Genomic DNA, 12013 nt, shown 5'->3' with positions numbered 1-12013 from the left:
GCAAAGCCGGCCTTTGAAACTTCCCCCAGCCCCGGTCCTCTCCGAGATCTCCGGCAATCCCTACTCCCTCAGGGCGGGCAACGGCAGCTGGGAGCCCTCTGTACCCCCAGCGACTCTCTCTGGGACCCTCCGGGCGCCGCGAACACCAGGCGGGATCTCCCCGCGGGCTCAGGTGTGCAACTCCAAAGTTTCCCTCTGCGTTTAGGAGTAACTGCGGGGGGTTTAGGTAGGGTTCTGGTCACCTGTTTCCACCGTCGCTCCTCTGTTGTGTGCTCGCTCCTGCCCTAGATGTGTGTAGATCCTCTGGGGGCGTCCGTTGGAAGAAAGCCGCTTGCGGGTACTAGGCTGCTCGTCGGGGTCGGAGAGTTTTCACCTATTTCCACATCCTCCCGGAGGAAAGTCTGTCCGCCTTCCGATGTATAGTCGCGTGGGTCTCTCAGACGTCCTGAGATGCTGTCTGGATATCCTTTGTCAAGCGATAAGTGTCCAAATAGTTGTAGACTCGAAGGGGGAGAAACAAAGAGGACTACTCACAGCGTCATCTTGGATCCACCCTCCTTATCAATCCATTTTTGCTAAACAAGTAAAATAAGTCAACTAATAATTTAATTTTAGTTATTATTGTGTTTAAAAAAAAGATCTATCATCCAAGTGAGGGTTGAGTCCATGTTACTATTTCTGGAGGAAGAGGGGAATGCTGATCTAAAAGGTAGTTTTTCCTCTTAGCAGTGCATCTTAACCAAAGGTGTCACAACTAAGTGAATCCAGAATATTAGAGAGGAAAGAAGCCTAAGAAGGGGTAATGTGCTTCTTGCAAGCTGTCTGAGGTTTGTTTTGTGTTGCACATGCAGTATCTTCTTTGGAGTTTAAAGGCACAGAACCTAACCATCAGGAATTTTTTTTTTTCTATTTTATTTTTTTATTGAGGTTATGACAGTTTAAAACCTTGTGGAATTTCAGTTGTACATTATTCTTTGTCAGTCATGTTATAGGTCACCACTTCACCCTTTGTGCCCCCTCTTTCCCCTGGTAACCACTAATCTGTTCTTTTTGTCCACATGTTTGTTTATCTTCCACATATGAGTGGAGTCATACAGAGATTATCTTTCTCTATCTGGTTTGTTTCACTTAACATAATACCCTCAAGGTCCATTCATGTTGTCGTGATTGGGACGATTTTATCCTTTTTTTTATGGTTGAGTAGTATTCCATTGTATATATATACCACATCTTCTTTATTCATTCATCAGTTGATGGGCACTTAGGTTGCTTCCACGTCTTGGCTATTGTGAATAATTCTGCAATGAACATAGGAGTGCATGGGTCTCTTTGAATTGCTGATTTCAAGTTCTTTGGATAGATACCCAGTAGTGGGATGGCTGGGTCATATGGTATTTCTATTTTTAATTTTTTGAGAAATCTCCATATTGTTTTCCATAGGGGCTGCACTAGTTTGCATTCCTACCAGTAGTGTAGGAGGGTTCCTTTTTCTCCACAACCTCTCCAACATTTGTTATTTTTTGTTTTGATTATTTTAGCCGTTCTAACAGGTATAAGGTGATATCTTACTGTAGTTTTGATTTGCATTTCGCTGATGATCAGTGATGATGAGCATCTTTTCACGTGCCTATTGGCCATCTGTATATCTTCTTTGGAGAAATGTCTGTTCATATCCCCTGCCCATTTTTTGATTGGGTTGTTTGATTTTTTGTTGTTGAGTTGTGTGAGTTCTTTATATATTATGGAGATTAACCCTTGGTTGGATATATGATTTGCAAATATTTTTTCCCAGTTGGTGGGTTGTGTTTTTGTTTCAAGTCTGTTTTTCCTTGCCTTGTAGAAGCTCTTTAGTCTGATGAAGTCCCATTTGTTTATTCTTTCTGTTCTTTCCCTGGTCTGAAAACACAAGGTGTCTGAACAGATCCTTTTAAGACTGATGTCAAAGAGTGGACTGCCTTTATTTTCTGCCAGAAGTCTTATGGTTTCGGGTCTTAGGTTTAAGTCTTTGACCCATTTTGAGTTTATTTTTGTGAGTGGCGTGAAAAAGTGGTCTATTTTCATCCTTTTACGTGTGGCTGTCCAGTTTTCCCAACACCATTTGTTAAAGAGACTTTCTTTTCTCCATTGTATGTTCTCAGCTCCTTTGTCGAAGATTAGCTGTCTGTAGATGTGTGGTTTCATTTCGTGGCTTTCAATTCTGTTCCATTGATCTGTGTGCCTGTTTTTGGGCCAGTACCATGCTGTTTTGATTACTACAGCTTTGTAGTATATTTTGAAGTAAGGGGTTGTGATGCCTCCAGCTTTATTATTTTTTCTCACAATTGCTTTAGTGATTTGAAGTCTTTTGTTGCCCTATATGAATTTTAGGATTCTTTGTTCTATTTCTGTGAAGAATGTCATTGGGATTCTGATTGGCATTGAATTGAATCTGTAGATTGCTTTAGGTAGTATAGACATTTTAACTGTTTATTCTTCCAATCCATGTGCACAGAATGTCTTTCCATCTCTTTATGTCGTCATCAATTTGTTTCAGGAAAGTCTTGTAGTTTTCATTGTATAGATCTTTCACTTCCTTAGTTAAATTTATTCCAAGATATTTTATTCTTTTTCTTGGGACTGTGCTCTTGAGTTCTCTTTCTGTTAGTTTGTTATTAGAGTATAGAAATGCTACTGATTTATGTAAGTTGATTTTGTACCCTGCAACTTTGCTGTAATTGTTGATTACTTCTAGTAGCTTTCCGATGGATTTTTTTATATCTAAGATCATGTCATCTGCAAACAGCAAGAGTTTCACTTCTTCATTGCCTGTTTGGATTCCTTTTATTTCTTTTTCTTGCCTAATTGCTCTGGCCAAAACCTCTAGTACTGTGTTGAATAAGAGTGGTGAGACTGGGCACCCTTGTCTTGTTCCTGTTCTCAGAGGATGGCTTTCAGTTTTTCCCCATTGAGTATGATGTTGGCTGTGGCTTTGTCATATGTGGCCTTTATTTTGTTGAGGTATTTTCCTTCTATACCCATTTTATTGAGAGTTTTTATCATAGATGGATGTTGGATCTTGTCGAATGCTTTCCCTGCATCTATTGAGATGATCATGTTAACCATCAGGAATTTTAATGTCTGGTAATTAAGCTACAGAGAGGAATTTCAGTTATGACTAAGTATGGGGTGGTGTCCTTACGTGATTGTAATATCAGCAGGACGGAGTTCAGTAGTTGTAGTTTAAGACAACTCTGGACACTTCACCGTCTTTGACCAGGGAGAGGACATAGTAAACATAGTAGAGTCGAGTCTGGTACTCTGGTTCACCTTCTGTGCACACGCTGTCATGTCTGACTTGCAAGATTATGTTTGTGTCTGTTCAATGTCACATGAACCCCTGATTTTGTTTTTCATTGTGAAAATTTAATCCTTTGTATTAAAAATGTTTTTAAATGGTCCATGTTGATTTTTCGAGAGAAGTTTAGAAGGGAGAGTTCACGTACAGATGATAATGGGGAGAATTACTGAACGAGATCTGGCTCGAGGAAGCTGATTCCTGTGGTTTTTATAGGAGAGACATACTTCAGCTCTTTCTCTCAGCCAAGCTAGGGAAGTGTGGTCGTTTTTGACTGTGCACTGAAATGTACATTGACATTGCTGTCCAAGCAAGAGCTAAGTTTGGTCACTTCCCACATAATCAATTAAGGAAACTTCACTATAATTAGAGAGATGGAAGAACCATCCTCACAGTCCATTTAAACTCTTTCAAGGTATTTACCATAAGTTGTTTAGAATTAGCAAGCTGTCAGATTCTTGCTATTAAATGTTGATGATTTAAAAGGAAATAATTATCCAGGGATGTCCATTTTAAATAAAAATTAAATCATAACTTTACACTTGTATATCTGAAGGAGAGCCATTTCCCTCCACTTTTTTCTAGAAACGTGTGCATTTTTTGATTCTTTGAGAAATATAGGGAAGTCAACCCTGCTGCAGAAATAGAAAGTTCCTCCATGACATAAATTTAGGTAGTCACGTTCTTTTATGTCTACTTGTGACTTGTAGAGGCCAGGATGTGCTCATTCTTCACTTGAAGTTTATCTTCTTTGTCAAGAAGGTTTGTGTTTTTCAGGTTTCTTCTTGCTGCCCTGTGTTAGGGTTAGAACAGTAGTTTTCAACCAGGAGGCGTTCTGCTTCTGGGAGCCATTTGCCATTGTCTGGGGGGACTTGTTTTTTAGGAAGATTGGCCCTGGGCTAACATCTGTTGCCAGTCCTCCTCTTTTTTTGCTTGAGGAAGATTAGCCCTGAGCTAACATCTGTGCCCATCTTCCTCTACTTTGTATGTGGGATGCCGCACGTGGGATCTGAACCCTGGGCTGCCGAAGCAGAGGGCGTGGAACTTGAACCATTTGGCCACGGGGCCGGCCCCTCTGGAGATGTTTTTGGTGGTTAATACAGAAGGTGTGCTACTGCCTCCTAGAGGGTAGAGGAGGGATGTTGTGAAACGTCCTACTGTGCACAGGACAGCCCCCTCAACAAAGAATTATGTGGCCCAAAGTATTGATAACGACACAGTGAGAAGCCCTGGGTTGGAAGAATTTAAATAAACCAGATCCTTAACTAAGGCGGAGGACATTGGCTTACGTTGTCTAGAATTTTATTTGGCTAGAAAGAATAGTAATGTTCTTCTTGCTGAGTTTTTATTTTTAAAACAGAAGCTTAAAAGGAAGCCTATATAGAATATAGATTAAGGTGGCGCTGCTCAGTTGATGGGCAGTGGAGTGATCGATTGGGATTCCTCATGCCCAGGGGACTCAGAAGAACCTTCAGGACCTCAAGGAACAAAGCCTGAAAAACTCTGTCTAGTCCAGACTCCTTCTTTTTTGGATGAAGAAATTCAGGGCCCTGAGAAGTAAAATGACACGTCTGAGAGCTTGTAATAAGTCACCGGGAACCCAGTTGTAGGACTGACCCCAGTCCTCTGTTCTTTTTACTCCATCTTAAGAACGCAGAGGGAAAGAGGATTTTTCCCCTCTGGGATATTGTTTCTCACGGGATTCCAAGACGCTGAGCTGTCTAAGTAATCATTTGATATAAACTCTATGGGGAAGAATCGTCTTTCTAGTACTTACTTTCCTTGTCGCTGCCTAATCTAGCCTCCTTTATTGCTGTTGACAGGTATTGATTTTCCACCTTAGCGTCACAGATGCTCCAGCTTAGTGATCTGGTCGTTTTACAGATGCCGTCTAGAGAAGTGAAGTTGATTTGTTCAGTGTTGCACAGCAAGGGTGTGGCTAGCAGAATTGACTAGAATCCAGACCCCTCATTCCTACTACAGTCATATTTCCACCACACCATGACACCACCTCTCCATGCCTCCACCTTAGAATGCCACCAGCCACATCTACATAAAGAAAGATGCTCAAGCTCCCTCTTCCAGAATACAACCAGATTTCTATGTGTGAGTGTGTAAGAGATCTCAAAGCCATGTGGAGGATTATGAGATAAAATTTAAGAATCGTTTCTTGAGAACAGTTTTCTCTAACTGCTGGGCCCTGTTGGACTCCATGATATTTTCCTTCGCTCTTTTCCACTTTGCTTTTCTGCCTTACATCTCCTGTGTTGTTCCATATGCTTGTACAAGAAAAGCAATAGTGAGAATGTCACAGTGTTTCCTTATATTTATTTAGAGCTTAATACTTTTTTGATTTTTTTTGCAGGGGAAGATTGCCCTAAGCTAACATCTGTTGCAAATCTTCCTCCTCTTTTTTTCTTCTTTCCCCCGCCAAAGCCCCAGTACATAGTTGTGTATAGTTGTAACTTCTTCTGGTTCTTCTGTGTGAGCTGCCACCACAGGATGGCTCCTGACAAAGAAGTGGTGTGATTTGCACCTAGGAACTGAACCCAGGCTGCCAAAGCAGAGCATGCCAAACTTTAACCACTAGGCCATCAGGGCTGGCTTGAGAGCTTGATTCTTTTAAGATAGAATTTTTAAATTTTTATAGAGGTGGAACATACATACAGTAAATGCACAAATCTTAAATGTGCAATTCATATATGTGGGTTCCCACCACCCAAGTTAAAATATAGAACATTTCCATCACCCCAGAAGGCTGCCTGGTACCCTTCCCAGTCAGACCTCCTCATCCCCCTAGGTAACCACTATTCCGTCATCTGACACTTGAGAGTAGTGTTTCCTGTTCTAACCTCCATATCGTTGGAGTCATCCCTTTTATGATTTATCCATGATGTCAGAGTTGTTCATTCTTTATTATAACTATGTAGTATTCCCTTTTATGGGTACACCACAATTTATTCACCCATTCTCCTGATGATGAGCATTTGATTGTTTCCAAACTTTGGCAATTATGAGTAAAAATACTACGAATATTCTTGTACATATCATTGGGCGAGCATATATTGGGTACATTCCTAGGAACTGGAACATGAAACCTGCAGCACCACAAAGCATTTTTGTATACTTTATTTCATCTGAGACTCAATGCAGCCCATGAGATAGAGAGGGTAAGCAGTAGTATTCCCATTTTGCTTTTGAGGGAGATTAGTTGTAGAAAGGTCAAGTGGCTTGCCAGGGTCACTGAGGACCCGACAGAGCTGAGGTTATGGCTCTGTTCTCCCACACTGGGTTCCAGGATTTCTCTGTGGCACTATGTTGCCTTTATAGCATGAAAGAAGCTACAGGTGGCATTAATGAAACCTAAATCTATGTCATTTTAGATGAAATACATGCACACAGACTTTTATTCTTCCTGATAATTTTGACCATCTGGATTCTGGGTCATTCTCTGGAATCTCCTGATGGTGCTAGAATCAGCTCAGTGGAAGCCTTGTGTTTTTAATTTGGGGATTGGTAAGGGTGGGAGCACAAGCCAAGCTTTTAGTCTTATGGAGGGATAGGGCTGGAAGTTTCTGTACAGAGGTTATTGTTTCCATTCCTCTGCTTGTGGCCAGGATTATACTTCATATACTTGAAAGGTGGTAGTGTATGCATTCCATAACGATCTCCAAGTCAGGAGGCTCGCTCTTGGTAAGCCCAGAATGACGGTGGTTTGAGGAAGGGGGAGTATGTCACACAGTCACAGTCCTCTCTTTATTCTCTGTGTTTTGAGCATATTGCAGAGGGAAAGAACACAAGAAAAGACGAGAATTGACTCCTACCCCTTTCTGCTGCTGTCAGAGAATCTGTTGCTTTTGTTGAGGAGGCAGGCCCATCATGGGATTCTGTGTTGTGTGTCTGGCTTCCCCGCCACTGCACAGCCTGGAAATGACTTGCAGCTAAGAACTCAGATGATGAGCGATATGTGTAAGAGATCAGCCTTGCCTGGGGCTTTGGGAAGGATGATGGCTGGCAGCCCAGCTCTTAGCCATAACTTGCTTATGCAGAGACGTGCAGCAGATCTGTCAGGAACGTCAGAGGCAGATGTTCAGTGCTTGATGGGAGTGAAAGTGTGTTTGCTGCTGCTCCGCTCTTCCTAGGAATCGGGCGTAGTCTCAGAGATGTGCCGTTTGTGTTTAATTGTGAAGACCACGATCATACGGTGCAGAGGGTCCTCTCTTAATTTATCCTGCAGTTGCAGTGTGAAGGGCTCTGCAGCTGGGGAGGACGGGGATTGGAGCTTGTAGGGCTGTGTGCCCAAAACATCAGGGGTTTTCTAGATTCATCAAAAGTACCTGCCATGTCCCTTGAGCCCATGGAATGTGTCTGTGTTTGCAAGGTGCAGGTCATTCGTCGCCCCACCATGGTTTATGGCAGGGCACAGCTTTGCTTTGTATTCTCTTCACCCCAGCTGGACGGCTTATCCTTTATCCATATATTCCTGACGTAGGGAAAATCATGTGGGGGTTAATGACAATGAGGAGGAGAGGAGAGGAACGAAATAAAAATCATTTTTAATAGTGGTAATAGGAGAATCATAAATAAAGTTTAATTTGGGAATCTAGGATAGAACAGAGTTTAATCTTTAGACATAAACCATATACAAATATGTATGTGGATTTCTCATTCATTTATCTGCATGTGGCCCTCAGATATCTTTATTAATAATCAACCAGGATAAATAAATAGAATTACTGCGGAACCTGTGTTACAGTTGTGCTCCAGACTGTGCCCCCATTGCTAGCGTTTTCTGTCTCTCATACCATTGATTTCTAGCGCTCGATGCAGTCCAGTTTAGAGTCAACAAAGGGCTGTGGAAAGATCCATCAGTGTCCTTAGAAGAGAAATCCTTGATCTCTCAGTCAAAATGGAAGTTAATGAATGGTGAGGTGGTTTTGACTGAGGAAAACATAGTCAAGGGGGGAGGTTGAGTCAAAACCAAACAAACCGTCGTGGCCGTGTCCACGCCACCAACCAAGGCAGGGCCCAGTTCTGCTGACACGGCCTCCGCCAGTGCTGTTTTGTTTACTGTGTGAGGCTTCACGCCTGAGGAGTGGACGGAGGCGCAGTGCCCGCTTCCTGAGACCTGCTGCACACAGCCTGTATAAAGGGTGACTTTGGTGATTTGTTAAGGAGACGTATTTTAGTCTGTTTCTAAACCTTACGTTTCACAGCCCTTGATTGTGTCCATTGTACCATAAATAACAGGAATGTGTAGGGAAAGCAGTTGTTGCCGTGTTTTCATTATGAGAAGGTGAGAGGAGTATAACTACACCTCTTCCTCTCAGGGGGAGACAGCTGCAGGAGAGCAGACGTGGACTGGAAGGCTCGCTCAGCACACACTCAGTCCGTGCACACTGAGCCTGGAACGCTGACCCAGAGGCATGCCCACCTCCACCTCCCGCTCGCTCCCTCAGGCTCGCCTCTGCTCCCGTTTTAAGCCCTTGTGCTACCACCTCACCTTCCAGTGTTAGGATGGACAAGTGGTTACGGAACCCAGCTCTTAGATGCGGTCACCACATGCCTTAAAGGAGAAGCGTCCCCACTGCCATCTCTCGGAGGGACCGGATGGAGAAGAGGAGTGTGCAGATAGTTTTCAAGGGCGCTCACTACCCTTTTAAAGTGTGAGCTTCATTCCTGCATCCTTGCAGACTTCAACTCCGGCCCTCGCTTTTCTGTGTATCTGCCTTTTAGAGGCTCCGGGTCTAGGGCACTGATGCTGGACACACAGACGCTAGAACCTTTCTCGTCCACCTTCCTGTTTCCAAACAATTCCTAACACTAACTGAAGGATTTCCAGAAAAGAAATTGAACACTTCCCAAGCTCATGCATTTCTGTTTCACATCTCTTACAGTAAGTCCTTCCTTTTACAAACTCTTTTGTCCTCAGTGGAGTTGAAGAATAGATAATTATAATCTTTAAGTTCAGACCCTTGATTCTTATGCTCCCTTCAGAAGAGACTGAGACCTTCTGGGTTTGGGGCTTTGGTTCTTTTCTTAACCCGAATGAGCCCGAATATCCCCTCGCCTGTGGAAGCACGAATGTGAGTATCAAGTGTCCTCAGTGTCTGACGTGGGACCTTCCACGTGGTCACTGCCTCGGTGAGCCATGTCATTTCCTCCCTCTGTATAAGAACTTTCTCTGGTGACTGGTTAGTATGGACTATTCAACCTCAAAATTGGTCCTCTCTTCCAGAGCCAAATGAAGGAACGTACGTCAAAGTGATGTTTCTTTTGGGCTATTTGAAGTGAGAGTTAGCTAAGCAAGTCTTCTTAGATTTGCCTGTGGCAACGCTAGCAGATTGTTCCCTCCATCAAAAGAGGCAAAAATGTTATTTTGGTGTCTTGCCTAATTTTCTATTCACAGTTTCTGGCCCCCAGAGAAAACCCAAAAGAAGATGCAGCAGCCATATTTGAAGAAGGTGGTGATGTGGATGATTTGGTAAGTGCTTTTCATATATACCAGCTGTTCTGATGAATGAACTCGCCTGCGCTGTAAATACAGCTACAAAGGCTGCTTGTCATTGACTGGTTTCTTATTTGTCTTTTAATTTCTAACCTACCAGACGCTCCCTACACAATTATTTATTGCCATTGTAAATTTAATCAGATAGGTAATTTCATAATGGAAATTTCTGTGCTCTGTGGTTTTAGTTATATTGTTCATTCAGTTTAATCCTCTCCTTTGAAGGACTATAAAGAGCTGGGGAGGCTATTCCTTAAGTAGCAAAATGTCATAATTTACTGAAATTACTCTCAACCAAAATAAGTGATAGAACATGCAATTTGTGTGGGTTGACAAATAAAAACAGCCTTTAAGAAGCCTAATTCTTAAATGTTCTCAGTTAACTAAATGTAAACAGAATAGGCTGCTAGGCCTCTGGAGATTGCTGGACCTCACACTGCATCTGTGTGGGAGGCTGTGTAGACGTGTTGGCTTTTATACGCATCCTTCACGTTTGGAAACTTCCCACCTTCAAACCTCACGTGACAGCTGTCTAGTGAGCACTTTCAGCCTGTCTGTGGAGAAGTTCTTAGTCTTGTAATGAGGAGACGCTCGGTCGTGGGCAGTGAGTGGGTCTGCAGGCCTGTGCATGCCCCCAGTGAAGGGAGCTGTTGTCACTGAACTCTCTCCCCAGAAAAGGAACAGTCTGAAAGGGCCCTGGTTCCTTTCTAAATATGTCATTCCTGTCTGCAGCTGGACTTGATATAGGTCGTGGATGTGTGGAGAAACTACAAGAGTTGCCATCACTCTTGTGCTGGGAGTTCTGTACAGATCAGCCTGGAGGCGGCCGAGGCTCTGAAGATTGTCCCTGCAGGTTACGTGGGAGTGGATCGTCCAGTTTTCGTGCAATGAATGTACGCATGTATAAGGGATAGTTAGACCCCGTATGAGTATATAAAAGTCATTGTTCTTTTCTCATCAGTGTGTTACTACTTCTGTGGTCTTACTGGTCTCAGGATATTATGTGCGTGCTCTCAAGTTTCTGGGAAATGGATTTCATCCTGACCTGGTGTGTGGGTGGATTGCAGCCCTCATGAAGTTCCCTCCTCCAGAGCTCAGGCCTGGGTACTGGCGAGTCTCCCAGTCCTCCCAGGAGGGGTCATGCGCTGTCTGGTCTCCAACAGTGACCACAACTTAGGCTGATCAGACGGTGGCATTTGTCCCCTACCAACAGAAAGCGGGCTTTGGAAAATTGTAGATAAAGGTTGACCCACTTCTCTTTTTAGTGAAGCCTTTTAGTCACCACATGACTTTGCCTGTATGTGGAGGTGGTTTTCCCTCAGCAGGGTGGGAGGGGGAGCACAGTGGCCCTGCATACCCATTTTAAGCAGTGAGTTATAGTGGTGTTTACATGAAGAAAAGATGCGCTTTTGGCCCAGCCTCTGATATACCAGTGAAGCCTAAAAAAAAACAAAAACAGAAAGTGAGAAATTCACCAGCAGTAGTTAGAATTTTATCATTTTGTTGCTCTCCACTTGCAGGTCTCACCGAGAGAAAGCTTGGTTGTGTTAAAGCATGTCTTAATTTCCCAGTCTATCCCGTCTCTACCCAAGTCTCCTTTCCTCTCCCTCTGGATGATGTTCCTTTCCAAAAATAAGGAATAGCAAAACCATTACTTTGTTTCCTATCCTCATTCCTTCCCCAGGTTCTAACTTCTCCTTCCTTGGTGTCACAAACTTTGTGATGCCCCATCTCCCATAGTCTCAGCAGCTCCATAAATGTTACTGATTCACTTCATTTTCCAAACATAATGTTAAAGGTATAAATGACTCCTTCCTCCTGTGGATCGCTGTTCATTACTAATTGTCTGCAAAAGAATTCTTCAGTACTGTGCTGAGAATTACAGATCCTCTGTGCTTTGATTGAAAATGGAGCTCCACGACAGAACATCGTTCAGTCAGCTGAGGAGAGAAAAAGAAGAGTGATCCCCTTGATACTTTGCACACTTGAGTTAGTCTTGACATGCAGGTGCCCTTTGAAAGCAGCCCCAACGAAGGATGCCATATCTTAAAGTCTGATGGAATAGTTAAAGCCCAAGGGATGTTTATGACTAGGATAAAACCAAGGCAGTTCATAGAATCAAGAGGACAACTTTTTCTCTAAATCCTACATTATTCTCATCAGATCCTCCT

The 12013-nt window shown here is 43.1% G+C and overlaps 1 protein-coding gene across 2 annotated transcripts in view; it reads left to right on the top strand.

The window, feature by feature from the left end:
* The window catches only part of XRCC5 (X-ray repair cross complementing 5), a 91939-nt gene extending 81140 nt beyond the window's left edge, over window positions 1-10799 (top strand). For both annotated transcript variants that reach the window (XM_046644349.1, XM_046644348.1), the window contains exons 20-21: window positions 9744-9818; window positions 10575-10799. In XM_046644349.1, coding sequence (XP_046500305.1) covers window positions 9744-9818; window positions 10575-10589 — 90 coding nt within the window. In that variant the 3' untranslated portion in view covers window positions 10590-10799. The remainder of the gene's footprint in view (window positions 1-9743; window positions 9819-10574) is intronic.
* The last annotated feature ends 1214 nt before the right edge of the window (window positions 10800-12013 follow it).

This window comes from Equus quagga, chromosome 17 (genome assembly GCF_021613505.1).
Source record: "Equus quagga isolate Etosha38 chromosome 17, UCLA_HA_Equagga_1.0, whole genome shotgun sequence".
Lineage (NCBI taxonomy): Eukaryota > Metazoa > Chordata > Mammalia > Perissodactyla > Equidae > Equus > Equus quagga.
This window is presented reverse-complemented; position numbering and strand designations above follow the sequence as displayed.